General features: G+C 45.1%; 2 protein-coding genes and 3 non-coding genes across 5 annotated transcripts; all 5 read left to right on the top strand.

Moving 5' to 3' along the window:
- Positions 1-695: 695 nt before the first annotated feature.
- On the top strand, positions 696-10,835 carry LOC120706824 (coiled-coil domain-containing protein 130-like). The gene is made up of 7 exons (XM_039991553.1): positions 696-906; positions 1,103-1,165; positions 1,271-1,350; positions 2,369-2,477; positions 9,699-9,858; positions 9,942-10,105; positions 10,200-10,835. Exons 1-7 carry the CDS (start codon positions 904-906, stop codon positions 10,551-10,553), a joined length of 933 nt encoding a protein of 310 aa, XP_039847487.1. The 5' UTR covers positions 696-903; the 3' UTR covers positions 10,554-10,835.
- A 1,941-nt stretch (positions 10,836-12,776) lies between these two features.
- LOC120706823 (acidic leucine-rich nuclear phosphoprotein 32-related protein 1-like) lies at positions 12,777-15,950 on the top strand. The gene is made up of 3 exons (XM_039991552.1): positions 12,777-13,034; positions 13,199-13,580; positions 15,338-15,950. The coding sequence occupies exons 2-3, from the start codon at positions 13,215-13,217 to the stop codon at positions 15,593-15,595; spliced, it is 624 nt and encodes a 207-aa protein (XP_039847486.1). The 5' UTR covers positions 12,777-13,034; positions 13,199-13,214; the 3' UTR covers positions 15,596-15,950.
- On the top strand, positions 14,698-14,790 carry LOC120710897. The gene has a single exon (XR_005690066.1). It is a non-coding gene; the product is annotated as a small nucleolar RNA Z122 (small nucleolar RNA).
- On the top strand, positions 14,930-15,015 carry LOC120710895. The gene has a single exon (XR_005690065.1). It is a non-coding gene; the product is annotated as a small nucleolar RNA Z122 (small nucleolar RNA).
- Positions 15,136-15,222, top strand: LOC120710894. The gene has a single exon (XR_005690064.1). It is a non-coding gene; the product is annotated as a small nucleolar RNA Z122 (small nucleolar RNA).
- Positions 15,951-17,539: the final 1,589 nt, after the last annotated feature.

Below are 17,539 nucleotides of genomic sequence, written 5' to 3'. Positions count from 1 at the left end.
AAGATGCCCCTGAAGATTAAAATTTTTATGTGGTACCTAAAAAGAGGTGTTATCCTTACTAAAGATAATTTAATAAGAAGGAACTGGAATGGTAACAAATTGTGCTGCTTTTGCTCTAGTGATGAAACTATTCAACACCTCTTTTTTGACTGTCATGTGGCCAAATTCCTGTGGCGAGTTGTACACTATACCTTTGATTTAAGTCCACCTCAAAGTATTACTCATTTATTTGGTAATTGGCTTAGAAGTGTGGGAACCAAGTTAAAACGAAAACTGCTAACATGAGCATCTGCTTTATGTTAGGCTATCCGGCTTAGTAGGAATGACATAGTGTTTAACAGATCACCATCTAAAACTTATATGCAGGTACTTTACCGGGGCACACACTGGCTCAGGTTATGGGCTCTGCTACAAAGGTGTGATGAAGACAAGGAGAAGCTACAGGAGGTGTGTCGAACCATGAGGTTCTGGTCATGCAGATTTTTGCCAACCATGGTTGGAAATTTAGTAATAGGATTTGCTCTTAATAAGTGTTTTCAGCAAACTGTTAGCTGGCTGCAAAATTCTTGCTTAGTCATGTGTGAGTGATTGCAGTCCTTCGGGCTGCAGACTTTGTTTTGGCTGGAGCCTCTCGAGGTCAAAGCCGGTACTATTTCCATTATCTAAAAAAAACTAACCGGCTCCGCATCATATTTTCTTTTTATTTTTTCACCCCTCTCTCTCGTCCGATCCCCTCACTCTCCCCCCGCGCCGGCGCCCCTCCTCCCCGCGCCCTGCGCTCCTCCTCCCCGCGGCCCGACTCCGGCCTCCGCCGCCGGCGCCTCCTCCGGCCTCCCCCGCCGCCACCGGAAAGTCGCCGTCTCTGCTGATCTCCTCCTCCCTTTCTTCCAGCCAAGAGGCACCATGGTACGTTGGAGATCTAACCCTAGGGACCTCGCTCTATTCCCTCGCTCCCCACCCCAAATCTCGGGTCCTCCCACGCCGTGTATCCCTAGGAGTTCCTTAAATTTGGCAACAAATTCATGTTGGGCGGAGACACGCTGGTATTATTCGCCGGTGGTTCGATTGTCTAACTGATTTATTTCTTTTGGTTTTCCTGCAGTCGTCGCTTGCTGCGGCGAGAGCTGATAACTTCTACTACCCGCCGGAATGGAGCCCGAAGAAGGTAGGAATCTCTTCGTTTGTTAATCATTTTGTAGTCTCTTCATTTGGTTTCATGTGCTGTGGCTCCTGATTTGTGCTTCTGTTCCTGTTGTTTGTGCTTGATCAGGGTGGATTGAACAAGTTCCATGGCCAGCACGCGCTCAGGGAGCGGGCAAGGAAGCTCGATCAGGGCATCCTGATTATAAGGTTTGTTTTTTGTGAGACATTACTTCGTATTCTTGTTTGTTCATACTCGAGGATGCGAATATGCACACCGGTCTGGACATACCCATGTGTTTGTTTAATTGTTTTTTATTTTTATGGGTGGGATATGGTATGGATGCATGGAAGTGGAACACTGGCTCAGAATGGTTCTCCCTAATCCTTTTCGATCAACTTGTCGTTGATAAACTTTTGAAGCACTAAACATCCTTCAACAACAGATTGGCAGATTGATCATACTGTTATGTCCTTGTGCCTTGCATTTGAATGCACTTCATACAATTGCCTTTGGCTGAAAGGCATGGTTGGTACTGCTAAATAATTGAACACATTTATCACTTAGTTATACCAAACCTTTTAAACTTAATTCATGTGGTGGTTTGCCTTATAATTATCACTGCTTGGCTTAAAAAGTAATGATCTCAACATTACCTTGATCAAAAGTAATGCTTGAAGTCATGATTCCTGCATCAGTTTGAATTCAGCAGATGCTTGTCTGAGGATTCCCCCCTGGATGTGAAATTGTGGATACACGAATTTCTGATTGTAACAGCTCATATTGTTTATTTGAATGTTTATATATTATTAAAGCGGCCGTTACACATTTATCACCTAGTTATACTGAACCTTTGAACTTTGGCTTGTGGCGATTTGCCTGATAATTCTCACTGCTTGGCTTAAAAATTAATGGTCTCAACCTTACCTTGATCAAAGGTATTGGTTGAAATCATGATTCCTGCATCAGTTTGAATTCAGCAGATGCTTGTCTGTGAATTTCCCCTTGGATGTGAAATTGTGAGTACATGAGTTTCTGATTATAACAGCTCAGATTGTTTATTTGAATGTTGATATATTATCAAAGTGGCTGTGAGGTGAAATGAACATTTGCATGACACTGTTCCATTTAACTTATTTGCATAGGTAGAGATTTCTTTTACAAAACACTTATTCTACCTTGATTCTTTTCATCCTTTGGTTTAATGTGCTTGGGATGATTTTTCAGATTTGAGATGCCTTTCAACATTTGGTGTGGTGGATGCAATTCGATGATAGCGAAGGGAGTAAGGTTTAATGCTGAAAAGAAACAAGTCGGAAATTATTACTCTACCAAGGTACTTGCCTGATTACTGTACAGCTTGTACTTACATTGGTATGTATTGTTGCTATTGAATAATATTCATTTAATAAAGCATAAGATGATTTCTCAAATCATCTTTTCTTAATTGATTGGATTTTCAGATTATGAAAGATCTTCTAAATTTCCTTTCTTATAAGTTTAATCAGCCTGAGTATTTAGTTATTGACCCCAATAAATTGGTTTAGCCTCGGCCAGGAACCAAACTGAAGCACACGTTGATATTAACCTCACATTCTTGCAAGCGTACCTCATAAGGTGCATCAGATAAAATTATTTATAATGATTTAATAAAATTTTAAGGAGAAGCTCGATTTCTTGAAAATGGAATTAGCATCAAGCCGAGGGTAAAATCAAGGCTTGTGTACTGTACTATTGGTGTTGAGGTTGCCAACTAAGCTGTGTTTAAATGCCCCAGTGATTGCAGCTCATAGCTTGAGTTTGCGATAGTATGTATTTTAGCAGTTCCTAAACTGAAAGAAGAAATAACATTTATTAAGATTGTTCTGTATGTAATAGGAATATAGGATTCAGCATTACCTGAATCATTGTTAAGCGAAATGGGGTCACCATATGCTTTATTACCATCTTGCCTCTGTAAATTGTGATTGTGATTCATAATAATTAATAAAGTTGGGTGGTCTGCTCGCCTGCTAACTGCTGATCATTAATGAGAATGTGTCTGGCAAATTAATTCTGGCTCTATTCATTAGTATTGCAGCTAGTATACCTATTGTTGATGAAAATTCAATGTTGTTCATTCATTCTAAACCAATGGGAAATGACTAATTTTTGTGAAACACAACTGCTAGTATCACACTTGTCATTAGATGAACCCATATTATCCTTGGTACAGGCCTCGTATTGTTATTTGAGATATTTTTCTTCAACTTCGATCAAATTGAAGGCAGTGGTTCAAACCATTCATCCCTTCGAATATGTGAATTAAACCTTGAACTTTGTATCAAATAAGTGAAATAACCCCTGAATATTGTACCAAATATGTGAATTAACCCTTCAACTTTGTATCTCAGTGTCGCAATAACAAATCATTCGCATATTATCCTTGATACAGGCTTCATTGTATTTTTGCCTGAGTCTTTGAAATATTTTACTTCAACCTTGACCAAGCTGAAGAAAGTGATTCAACCTTTCGAATTGATGGATTAATGTTATGTGGGGGAAACACTATGTATGCCGTTATAAGAAGGTGGCTGGTTGATTTGCATGTATCTTTGGTTAGTCGGCAGGTTAGTTGGGTGATTAGATTCGGTTGTTATCCAGGATAGTTCGGTTATTCCAGATAGAGTTTGTTAGTTGGTCGATTGGTTTGTTAGCATCGTGTGCGTGAGGCAATGCTGGATATATAGCCAGCCGTGTAACCTGGAAACTCTTAAGCAATGAAGTATCTTCCTCCTACTTATATCTCCAAGCGTAGAGCAGGAGGGACTTGATCCCTCTCCTCTGTCGTCAATTACCTAGCCACTACATTGGTATCAGACGTCCAGCGGTCCTTCGCCATGGGTGACGCCCACGCCAAGGCGGAGGCTGAGGCCGCGGCGGCCGCGGAGAAGGAGCACCGAGAGCTCATGGCTGCTCTCCTCAAGAAGTTCGACGTCCTCAACATGCTTCAAGAACGACTCGACCGCATCGAGTCCAACCAGAAGCAGATGGTTCTCCACACTCAAGGCTCGGAGATCCTTCAGCAACGCAAGGAAGGCCCCCTCGGCCACACCCGCTTCCACAAGTTGGATTTTCCAACTTTCGACGGCACCGGCGATCCGTTGACCTTCCTCAACCGCTGTGAACACTACTTCCGTGGACAGCGCACACTCGAGGAGGAGCAAGTTTGGCTGGCGGCTCTCCACCTCCATGGACCCGCGCAGCAGTGGTACATGCGTCTCGAACGGGACGAAGGCGTTCCATCCTGGCACCGCTTCTCCACACTGCTCGACATGCGTTTTGGCTCTCCCATCAGATCCAATCCGCTAGGGGAATTGGCGGCATGCCGGCGCACGATCACCGTCGCCGACTATCAAGATCGCTTTCTGGCGCTGCTCACTCGCGCTGGTCCTCTCACGGAGGCGCAACAGGTGCAGCTGTTCATGGCGGGGTTGGGGGAACCCCTCAGCATCGACGTCCAGCTTCTGGGGCCCAAATCCCTAGAGCTCGCCATGAGTTTCGCTCGGTCCTACGAGCGCAGGGAGCAGCTGACGGCCCCTCCTCCACGCGCCGGCCGTTTGCCATTTGCACTAGCCCGCGGTCTCATGGCGCCACAACCCGTGACGTCCACCCCGTCAGAATCTACATCAGCACAGCCCCAGGGGACGTCCGCTGCACCGGCTGGCACGGTCACGGTGGCCGGCCGCACCGTCCGCCGCCTCTCGCCAAGCGAATTGGACGAGCGCCACCGCAACGGACAATGTTTCAACTGCGACGAAAAATATGTCCGAGGCCACAACCGGGTCTGCGCCCGCCTCTTCGTCCTGGAGATCGACAACAACGCCGACGCCGCCGGGGATGACTCCGAGCCGGCACCTCAGATCTCCTTGCAAGCCATCTCGGGCGTGCGCACTCGGGACACCATGCAGGTGCATGTTCAGCTGGGCCACATCACCGTCACCGCCTTACTCGACTCCGGCTCCACCCACAACTTCGTGTCGTCAGCAGTGGCCATGAGCACCGGTCTGTGCTTCATCCCGCGCACCGATCTGGCGGTGACAGTAGCAAACGGTGATCGCGTCCGCTGTCCTAGAGTGTTCCGTGACGCGGCGTTCTCCATCGAGGGCGATCCATTCTGCGCGGATGTCTACGTTCTTCCCCTCGGTGTCTACGACATGGTGCTCGGCACAGATTGGTTGGCCTCCCTGGGGCCAATTCTTTGGGATTTCGGCCGCCAAACCATGTCGCTGTGGCGTTCGAACAGGCGGGTGCGCTGGCGCGGCGTGCCAGGGCCGCGTGGCTCACAGCTCCATGCGACGCAAGGGCCGGAGCTCCTGGACCTGCTACTCGCCGAGTTTGCAGATGTGTTCGCCACCCCCACTGGATTGCCGCCACCTCGTGCCCGGGATCACTTCATTCATCTCCTGTCGGGCACTCCACCGGTGGCTGTGCGGCCCTATCGGTATCCACAACTGCAGAAAGACGAGTTGGAGCGCCAGTGTCGCGCCATGGAGGAACAAGGTCTTATCCGGTGCAGCTCTTCGGCCTTCTCAGCACCAGTGCTCCTCGTGAAGAAATCTGATGGCACATGGCGCCTTTGCGTGGACTACCGAGCACTCAACGAGCGCACAGTGAAGGACAAGTTTCCTATACTCGTGGTCGAGGAACTTCTGGACGAGCTACATGGTGCTCGATTCTTCTCCAAACTCGACCTCCGGTCCGGCTGCCATCAAGTACGCATGAACTCGGATGACATAGCCAAAACAGCGTTTCGGACTCATGATGATCTCTACGAGTTTCTTGTCATGCCCTTCGGTCTTACCAACGCGCCGACCATGTTCCAAGCTCTGATGAATGATGTGCTCCGGCCGTTCCTTCGACAGTTCGTCCTCGTCTTCTTCGACATCTTGATATACAATGCATCTTGGGCGGAGCACTTGGGCCACATTCGCGCCGTGCTGTCTGCTCTTCGCCGACACCAGCTGTTTTTGAAACGTTCCAAGTGTTTCTCCGCCGAGACATCCGTGGCTTACTTGGGACATGTGGTCTCTCGCCAAGGGGTTGCCATGGACACCAGCAAAGTACAAGCCATCTTGGACTGGCCGACACCATCATCTGTGTGTGCTCTCCGTGGTTTTCTCGGGCTGGCCGGTTACTACCGCCGTTTTATCAAGGAGTTTGGTTCCATAGCAGCGCCGCTCACGCATCTACTAAAGAAGGACGCATTCCAGTGGTCGCCAACGGCGGAGTTGGCCTTCAAGGCGTTGTAGCGCGCGCTCACCACAGCGCCGGTGCTGGCCCTCCCTGACTTCACCAGGAGTTTTATCGTGGAATGCGACGCTTCTGGATCAGGCATCGGCGCGGTTCTTCACCAGGACAATGGGGCAATTGCGTTCTTCAGCCGCGCACTGCCACCGCGACATCGCGGCCTCGCTGCATACGAGTGGGAGTTGATTGGCCTGGCCCAAGCAGTTCGTCATTGGCCCCCGTACCTTTGGGGCCGCGCGTTCATCGTCCGCACGGATCATCAGCCCCTGAAATTCATCCTCGATCAACGCTTGGCAACCATTCCCCAGCATCATTGGGTAAGCAAGCTTTTGGGCTTTGATTTTTCTGTGGAATACAAGCCGGGGCGCACAAATGTCGTGGCTGACGCAGTCTCCCGCCGTGACGCCGAGATGGTCGCAGTCCACGCCATATCTGCGCCCTCCTTTGATCTGCTCAGGGAGTTTCGCTCGGCAGCCGCCGCGGATGAGACGCTTCGCAAGCTTCGCGCGCGCCTGGACGCCGGTGAACTTGGGGAGCAGTGGCAGGTGGTGGACGGGTTGCTCACGTTTCAGCGCCGCCTGTTCGTGGCTGCCGCTTTTCCCTTGTTGCCCGCGATCCTCGCCGCGGCCCACGACGACAACCATAAAGGCGTTCAGCGCACTCTCCACCGTTTTGCCGGGACTTTCATGTGGCCCATGCTCGCGCTGCTGTACAGGATTTCGTCCGCTCCTGCATCGTCTGCCAGCGGAACAAGGTCGAACACCTTCAACCGGCTGGGCTCCTGCAGCCACTACCGGTCCCAACGGCGGTCTGGCAAGACATCAGCATGGACTTCGTCGAAGCATTACCCAAAGTCGGAGACAAGTCTGTTATCCTCACTGTGGTGGATCGGTTTTCAAAGTATGCGCACTTCATTCCTTTGGGACATCCCTATATGGCCGAATCGGTGGCACGGGTCTTCTTCGCCGAAATCGTATGCCTTCACGGCATTCCGGAAAGCGCTTTTCGCGGCGTCAGGCTCCAAACTCCTCATGAGTTCGGCGTTCCACCCACAAACAGACGGGCAGACTGAGGCGGTGAACAAGGCCATCAGTATGTATCTTCGTTGCATGACAGGAGATCGTCCTCGCCAGTGGGTCCGATGGCTTCCGTGGGCAGAATACATCTACAACACCGCCTTCCACACTGCACTTAAGGAGACACCGTTCCGCGTGGTCTATGGTCGGGATCCTCCAAGCATCCGCTCCTACGACCACAGTGAGATCAGGGTGGCGGCTGTTGCCCAGTCCATGACTGAGCGCGACGCGTTCCTTGAAGATGTGCGCCTCCGGCTCGAGCAAGCTCAGGCGATCACCAAGGCAACCTATGATCGCTCCCATCGTCCGCAGCAGTTCGCCGTTGGTGATTGGGTTTGGCTTCGTCTTCATCACCGTCCACATGGGTCCCTGCCCGAAGCCACGCGCGGCAAGCTCCGTCAACGCTTCTTCGGCCCCTATCAGATCATCGAGAAGATTAATGATGTGGCGTTCCATCGCTCCTTGCCTCCAGGAGCTCGTCTGCACAATGCTTTCCATGTTGGCCTTCTCAAGAAGTTTGTGGGTACACCTCCGGATGCTCCTCCGCAGTTACCTCCGACTCACAATGGTGCTATCGTGGCCGTTCCAGCAGCGGTCGTCAAGGCTCGACTCTATCGCGGGGTTCGTCAGCTCCTGGTGCAATGGGAAGGGCTCCCTCCTTCTGCAGCTTCGTGGGAAGATCTTTAGGCATTCCAGGCGCCGTATCCTTCCTTCCAGCTTGAGGACAAGCTGTTGCTCGAGGGGGGGAGTGATGTTATGTGGGGGAAACACTATGTACGCCGTAATAAGAAGGTGGCTGGTTGATTTGCATGTATCTTTGGTTAGTCGGCAGGTTAGTTGGGTGATTAGATTCGGTTGTTATCCAGGATAGTTCGGTTATTCCAGATAGAGTTTGTTAGCTGGTCGATTGGTTTGTTAGCATCGTGTGTGTGAGGCAATGCTGGATATATAGCCAGCCGTGTAACCTGGAAACTCTTAAGCAATGAAGTATCTTCCTCCTACTTATATCTCCAAGTGTAGAGCAGGAGGGACTTGATCCCTCTCCTCTGTCGTCAATTACCTAGCCACTACAACTAACCCTTGAACTTGGGACCTTACTGTCAATCGTCTTTAATAAGAAATCAGTAGCATAAGAGAATTTTATTAAACAAAATAATATGAGTGATGTTCGATAATCGACACTTCTATTACGAGGCATACAAATCTGTAAAAACTGTGGTATTGACAAATCACTAATGACAAACTGTAGTATTGGTACAGATAACTGTTATTTTTAAACACCATGGTTTCAAAATGATTAATGATCCAACCAGGTCCTTATGGAACATAAACCCCTTTATAGTTCAGTTCTTTAGTTTATACCTAATAGGCTCAGAATTCATGCTTTTCATGAGGCTCTCACATTCCTATGGAGTATGGTCTCTTAGTTTGTGAAATTGCTTATAGATATTTAATTCTTTGCTTGATCCCTTTTTTCTAAACAAGGTTTGGACAGAGATTTCATTGGTATTCCAAATAATAGAACATATGAATGGAATATGACTATATGAGTTGAACAGAATTTGTCTTAACTTTAATCTAATCCATCAACAAACCATGAGATTCTATTAGATTCGCTTTTCGACAGCAACTTTAGAAGTAAGCACTGTATGGATAACTGCAGTCTAACCCTAAGATATTCAATCTATGTGGGTGTGCGAGCTGCATCCTTTTCTGGTTTAAGATGTCTACTTATTTGGACCTTTGTGGCCTCCTTTTACATTTGATGTATCTAATAGCAAGATCCTTTTTGTTTTATTGTTTATCTGTCTTCCTGCTTTTATATATTCCAGAGAAAGAAGTCCAGTGAGGTAAAACGGTTGTATGCAGTAGCTTTTAATTTCTGATATGATTTATGTGGAACTGTTTAGTAAATTCTGTACAATAGTGTTGGTAAAAGGTAGAAAGTACTCCATCCTTACTGTTGCAACTGACATATCACTGGAAAAGTTCTGCATGTTTTTACTTGTATGTCCTAACACTTGTGTCCATTTGTTGTCATCTGAAATCTGAAAAATTCTTAATGTCTAGAGCTTTCCATATTTTTTGGTGTTTGTCTTATGGAAACTCCTAGTTTCTGTTGCATACTCTTCTAAATCACTTACTCAGCCTCTGCTGTTCTGACATTGTTTCACCAACTGGTTATTTATCAGATATGGAGCTTCACCATGAAATCACCCTGTTGCAAGCATGAAATTGTCATACAAACAGACCCAAAGAATACTGAATATGTCATAATCAAGGGGGCTGAGAAGAAGACTGAAGATTTTGATGTCGAGGATGCAGAAACACTGCTGCTGCCTGCAGATGAAGGTTCAACCTGTAAAGATTTACATTCATTCATCACAATAACTTATTTTCAAATGCCTGATATTTTGTTACGGATCCTTCCTCAGATCGAGACAAGCTAGCCGATCCTATGTATCGGCTTGAACACCAGGAAGAGGATCTTCGGAAGAAGAAAGAAGCTGAGCCAGTTTTAGTTCGCCTTCAACGACTCTCTGACAGCCGGCACTCAGATGATTATTCGCTGAATAGAGCACTCCGTGATCGTCTTAGGGTCATACAATGCATTCTTATAAATCGACCATTTATTCTGCTACAGTTTGTGCAATAACTATGATTCTTAGCCACCTGTTCTTGTGTTTATGTAGAGCCAAAAAAAGAGGGTCGCAGAAGAGAAGTCATCGGCAAGAAAGATGGGCCTTGGAGTGCGGCTCTTGCCTCCATCTGCAGAAGATGCCGCCGTGGCAGCTTCAGTGAAGTTTGCATCAAAATTTGAGAAGAGCAGAAAGGACAAGAGAGCATCAATCAAGGCTGCCTCCATCTTCCCGGAGTCGTCAAGCTCAGCCTCAAAGGGCAAATTGGACCTGGCACTGAAGAGGCGTAATATAAAAGCCGGCACGGCCACAGCCCTGATGGCAGGCAGGGTGAAGTCATCCTCGTGGCGGAGTGCTGGTTCCGCGAGCTCAAGGACTCAGATGCCGGTTCTTGCAGCACGCAAGTAGGCAGCTCACGCTTTCAGCTTAAGCTCGTGCAATATGGGCCTGTCCTATTAGTTTTGCTGTAAAAGCTGTGCCGGAAGTTACTTGCCTTGCTTTATTATATGGATGAATGGAAGGAGTTCCTGTGGTTTTTGGGCTTCTGGCTGCATCCTGGATTCCTTGTAGCTCTTTTTGGCGTATAGCAGTGTGCTTTATACTGGATTTGCGTCTGTATATATGATTGTCGCCCTCTGTACATTGCTTACAATTTATATTACTCCCTGCTTGAGGTGCTGTTTGTTTCCAGCAGTTTTTTTTAAGCCCATATTACCTCAAAAGGAATCTTACTAAGTATCAAATAAAAATATATTTATAAAATTTTTTTCGACAGATGGGTGCTAATTCGTAAAACGAATCTAATGAGACTAATTAATTCATGATTTGCTATAGTAATATTACAGTAACTATTTGTTAATTATGGATTAATATACCTTGTTAGATTTGTCTTGTAGTTTAGTCTCAAAGTTTTGCAATTAGTTTTGTAACTAGATTTTATTTAATAATTTTAAATGCTAAGATTTTTTATAATGTGACAAGGTCTAAAGTTTAGTCCTTGGAACTAAACAAATCCTTGAATCCTTGGAAACTTGGGTTGTTTTGTGCTAGGCAGGTAACTGGTTTTTGCGCGGTTTCTGGAACTCTTGCCATCGGTACCCTACTTTCGAGTCGGCACAAATGTTCCAACTAGATTTAAAGCCTTTACTTGGAGATTAAAATTTTGCCTGTTTAGTTCTCAAAAAATTTCTACGATACTCGTCACATCGAATGTTTGGACACATGCATGGAACATTAAATGTAATTAAAAAACAATTAATTACACAGTCTAACTGATTAACACGAGATGAATCTTTTAAGCCTTAGAGCATCTTCAAGAGTTTATTAAATTTTACTTTGCAAATCTTATGTTTTGCCAACTTCTAAAAATATATGACAAGTAAAAAAAAGCTCATATCCAATAGTTTGGCATAATTCACTTGTCAAACCCAAATATAACTTATATCAGGAATTTGAGAGAAAAACAAAATTATGTTTATGCCCTTCCACCTCATGAAAACTTACATCAGGAACCCTTGAGACAGAAATAAAATTATTTTTACGCCCTTCCACCTCTTCTGATACGGACGGATGCGCCGCGGATACGAGCGCACATATATACGCGCGCGGAGGCTCTTTTTCCGAACTTGGCATAAATGACAACCTGGGATGGGGAACTATTGGAGAAGATTTTTTCTATTTTTGTCAAAAAAAATAAGAATGGCAATCTGGAATGGGGAACTCTTGGAGATGCTCTTATTAGTCCATGATTGGATATTATTTGTCAAATAACAACAAAATATGCTAAGTACCAAAATCAACAACTTTTCACGATAGTTCTAAAATTGACGATTCTTGTGAGTTCTGTGGCAGTTTGGAGACAGATTTTCATTTATTTTTCCAAAATTGTCGATTCTTGTGAGTTCTGTGGCAGTTTGGAGACAGATTTTCATTTATTTTTCCAATGTAATTTTTCGAGAGCTGTTTGGTTTTATGCTCATCCTTCTTTAAGAATAGATATGTTGCCTTACGAGGATGACAGAGTACAGGGTACTCTACAGCTTTTACTTCAGAACAACTTTTCTCATGACCTCTTGCAGAAAATGCTCACAAGATTGTGGTACTTATGGAAAGCTAGGAATGATTTCAGATTTAATAACAAACAATGGTCTATTCAAAAAATATGGCATGAAATTAATGCTGACATTCAGTCTTCTACATTGTTTTCAATGCAAGGAATGGTCTTATCTTCGGCAAGAGCATGGATCCAAAATGAATTTAGTATATAGCATCTCATTCAAATCTATCATATTAAATGTGTGTGATACATGTATGGAGTATTAAATCTAAACGAAATAAAAAACTAATTGTATAGTTTGCTTGTAAATTACGAGACGAATCTAATGAGTCTAATTATGCTATGATTAGATACTAAATTACTACAGTAACATATGCTTTAATAGGAGATTAATTAGACTTATTAGATTTGTCTCCTAAACAGAATTTTTAATTTATTTTGTAATTATTAGTTCCGACATATTTGAGGTTGGATCTAAATAAGGCCCAAATGTGACAGAATTGGGCCGAACCTTGCCGTGCCCGGCTCGCCAGGGCCCGCTCTATATCTATCCCCATAAAACCTGTGCGGAACCCTAAACCCCGAGCGCTCGTCCACCTTTTGCCTCGCCCCGTGCCTGCACAGTGCCGCCGCCGCCGCCGCCGCTGTAGAGAAAGCCGAGCGCCGTCGCGCCGTCGCGCCTTTCCCGCGTCCGATTCGCAGCAACCTGCGATCAATCAAGCGTGCAGCCGTCACCACGAGCATCACCACGCCGAGCCGCTCCTACTCCACCAAGGCCCCGCCGCCGCCTGCCGGGCCGAATTCCGGCCAAATCTAATCCTCCACCCCCGTCGGTGAGCGCCCCATATCCTTCCCCTCCCTCTCCTCTGTCGCGAGCGCCCCTCGTACCAAGTACCCGGCCGCCGAAACGCCGGCCATCTGTGGCGCCCAGAGCCGCCGCTGGCCACGCACACGAATTCGTTGCATGAGAATTGAACAAATCTGATTTCGCTGCAAGAATTCGTGTGCGTGAGATGAAGCCAGAGGTGGAGGCGGAGGCGGACGAGCGGGCGACGGAGATGGTCGGCAAGAAGGCAGTGGCGGCCAAGAAGGCGGAGGAGGTGGAGGATGTGGCGGTGGATGGCGAGGAGGGGGAGGTGGCGGCCGATGGGGAGGAAGACGGGGAGGATGCGGTCGGTGGGGAGGACGACGGCGATGAGGATGATGAGGCAGAGGGCGAGGAGGATGATGAGGAAGAGGAGGTGCAGGGGGAGGAGGAGGCGGGGGTCATAGAGATCTCCGACGAGGATGACGATGACGGCGGGGAGGAGGCGGGCGGTGACGACGATGATGAAGACGACGACGACGACGACAGCGACGATAGTGAAGATGACCAAGAGGTATAATTCCATTTTTTATTTCATAAATTTCTTTATCTTTACTACCTTGTTCGTCTGTTAGTCGCGTAATCTCGTTACATGCTGATAGATCTGTGTACTGTTGCTTCTGTATGCATCTTTCTTTTTTCAATTCTGTGCTGCGATTGATTCCTCAAAACAGATCTAGCGCTTTCTTCTCGGATAATATGCATCTGTTTAGTTCTTACGTTTTCCCGAATGTCTGAGCCTTGTATGTGAAGGTTAAAAAAGTCTCGCCTATTTCCTGTGATTTCTACCTTGTTAGTGCAAAAATTAGAATTTTTTTTGGTCATCTGGATCTCCATGTCATACTTAGACATCTGGATCTGTCTAAATGAAGTATTTTGGTCAACTCTGCAAAAAAGATTTTGGAGTCTAGTATGTTGTTCGTTAGATCTGGTGATTGTACACTGCCGCACACTTATTTGCCTGTCCTTTCACTGGTCTGCTAAAAGTAGTTGCCACTGAAAGGATGCAGGAGTTTTTATTTGCATTATCCACTTGTCTTGCCTTCTTTGGTGGTCAGTGGTGTGTAGCCCATCAGAGGCCCATCCGGTTTCTCCCCAGAATATCCCCTTGGGTTTTTTTTTTTCAATCTTGGATTTTTTTTTTCAATTTTATTTTTTGCACCGACGCAAAGAAGCGGGCGAGGGCAGCTGTTCATATGGGCACACGGTTTTTTCCGCTGTTTCTGAGGTGGACCGAAGCTGTCCAAAAGGATCTGGTGCATGCTTGTACCAGCTATTCATGGAGTGATATGGGCTGACTATTCTAGCATAACTTTCTAAGAGCCCATTTATTTCTTTAGTTATTTTGTTGAATCTACGCTATTGAAAACTATCAGTTTTCTCGTGGCTCGTGCTGTGCTGTGCTGTGCTTTTTGAAGCTAATGATTTCTGTCAGAGGCTGTTTTTGAGGATGAGCCAAGAGCTGATTTACCATGTGATCAAAAGCACTTTATCTGTTTTTTCCTCTTTTCAAAAGTAGAGCTTTATTTCAAGTGGCCTAATTCCTGGTCAAATGAAAAAAAAAGTTATTGCTATCCAGTGCTTTAGAACATGTGCTTAGAGAGTGAGGGCATCTTATCCTCCATGCTCTTGAGGGGAAATGAGGAGAACATATTGATGTTTCTGAGGGTAGACAAATGCTATCTACCTTTTGATTATACCTTGCACGTCAGTCTGATCCCATACTCTGTAGATCTGAGCCTAATCAACATTTGTATTCACCTTTTGTTGAATCTAGTCAGGTTTCTTGAGTTTTTCTGGTTGTTTCTTCCTTGAGAAATTTGATGTGGGCATGTTTGTATTATTTACTTCTATGCTGCTGCATTTGGGAAAGTGATGAATAATTCATTTCAGATATCCTTTTATGGATAAGTATCTGATGAAAAATTGCACGTCAGTCTGATCCCATAAACTTACTGACATTAAGGATTTTGATGTCAAATAAACTTATTTTCTGGTTGTTTCTTCCTTGAGAAATGAGAAATTTGATGTGGCATGCTTGTATTGTTATTTACTTCTGTGCTGCTGTATTTGGGAAGTGATGAACAATTCATTTCAGATATCCTTTTATGGATTTATGTATATGATGAAAAATTGCACGTCAGTCTGATCCCATAAACTTATTTGACATTATGGATTTTGGTTGGACTATCTTTAGAAAGATGAAGCGGATTGCTTTGACATCCTTGTGAGATCTGGACTATGGTGGTTACACTGATTGAAATTTGGCAGGAGGAACTGGGAACTGAGTATCTGGTCCAGCCTTTAGGTCGGGCTGAAGACGAAGAGCACTCCAGCGACTTTGAGCCGCAAGAAAACGGTGATGGCAGTGAGGATGAGGAGATTGACGAAGAAGATGTTGCTGATGATGGTGAGGATTCTGTGAAGGTGCAGTCCTCTGCAAAGAGGAAGAGGTCTGGCGATGATGAAGATGACAAGGATGATGATGGTGATGACGATGATGATGGGAGGCCACCATCAAAGAGATAGTCAGCTGGGTCCAAGGCCCATGTCATGGATATTTGACCTTGTGCAGGGTGCTAAGAAAGAAGGAAAATAATTATTCCCTGGCAGGTCGTTGGTAAATGGTTGTAGCTTTAGGACATCTGTGGGTAGGTCTTGTAGCAGCTGAAACTTTGAGAGTCCAGTGTTCATCGTGTTAGTTAGTGTCTACTGCTGATGTTGGTAAACAGCCTCCCAAAACTTGATGTATGAGGTTTAAAAACATGAGGCTTGGTTTATGCTTGTGTAGCTTCTAATTCAGGTTTATGGATGCTTTATTCTGAATTACGTCATCATGTTATAACTTCTGTACTAGAAAGTCTCTTGGGTTGCTTTCAGAGCACATCTTTTGAGCTCATGAGTGCTATCATTATTTGCTCGCTTCGCGATTCCGGGGAGATGACAGATTACTTTGTTGATTTAAAATCGTGTCTTAACATGAATAGGCTTTGCATATTTCCGATGGTAATTCTGTATTGTAAAGAGATATTAGCTTCAATCAGGATCTTGCCCAAACTTTGAAAGCTCGTCTGATGCAAGTTGCACTTCGATCTGGCCTACCCACACATAAGTCCTACCTCGAAGTTGTCTCAACCGGCGTGCTTTTTCTGGATCCAAAGAAAATGGAATTTCTCAAAATTCTCTTCACATCGTTAGTCGCAACACGCTTGTGCATTGGTTGACTCAGCAGTTCGGCTGCTGCTGCTGCATATTTTAGACCATCGTTCACTATCCAACCGTGCAGGCACAAGTGCCCAAAAAAAAAAACCGTGCAGGCACAAGAACCACAGATGACATGATGCCGACAGAAAAGAAAAATTAATCGGGAAAATGATGATAATTTTTTATTTTCTCACGAAACCGTTATCTAGTTCGCAGAAAAGCACTGATCTGGAAAGGGATCAAAAGTATTTTTTTAGCTAGTCCCTTACGAAATAAAGTTTTTTTACAATGATTGTAAAGTACCAAAGAGTATTTTCAGGTACTTATTCTCTTAAATTTTTTCAAGTACTTATTTTCACCCACTATTTTTGGTACTTGGTCCCACATTTTGAAAGTACCATGTACTTTACTCTAGGTACTTCCTACCTTCACCACCGTAGGATTTTACCAGATGGACGGCTTCTATTTTTTTCAATCATTGTAAAATTTCTCAAGGTATATTAGATGACTACGTGTTGCCGAGACAGCTGCAAATTAAGATGACTGAACATTGGCTCAGCTTCAGAAGCCGACTCATAATATTTAGCGTACTTTGAATTGTGGTATAGTCATTTTCGTTTTAAACTTTCAACCAAGGCTTAATTTCGTTCCTAAACAATTAAAAATGACCATTCCAGTCCTCAAGCTTCTCCACGCAGCTCAATTTAGTACTTTCGCCCAACATGTCTTGCAACATGTCAGCTACAATCAACTATGATCTTTTCAATGGAGCTAGTCTCACATTCCTTGCACATCCAAAATATTGGGAGAAACACTAGAACATTGGCTTTTGTTCATGGTCTTCTCTTAATCTCTTTATTAGAATCTATTTTCTTGTTTATCTATGATCGTTTCTAGCGAATGAAGTTAATTGCTATCTGTTATTTATCTAAAAGTCATATTCTTCTGTATTACTCTTCAATTGAACCTATGCAAACCTTTCACTGTCATTTAACTGAACTTGAATCTTCAGGCCGTGGTTGCTCATCTCTGGGCTATTGAGTAGCTTCAGGCCGTGGTTGCTCATCAATGACAATGGAAGATGGAACCGTTTATAATCGGCTAGCCTCACTCACCCTTCTTCTACATGAAAGCTGTGTTACCTCACACACGTCACATCAGTGATGCTACTACTAATAAAATAAAACCTATAATAACAATTGTATCTCATATAAACTTCCTTCATTAGCTGTTCTTTTTAATGGTTGTTTCTTCTCTCCGCATTAGCAT

This window comes from Panicum virgatum, chromosome 5K, assembly GCF_016808335.1.
Source record: "Panicum virgatum strain AP13 chromosome 5K, P.virgatum_v5, whole genome shotgun sequence".
Classification (NCBI taxonomy): Eukaryota; Viridiplantae; Streptophyta; class Magnoliopsida; order Poales; family Poaceae; genus Panicum; species Panicum virgatum.
Note: the sequence above shows the minus strand (reverse complement) of the source record. Positions and strands in the feature narration are given on the sequence as shown.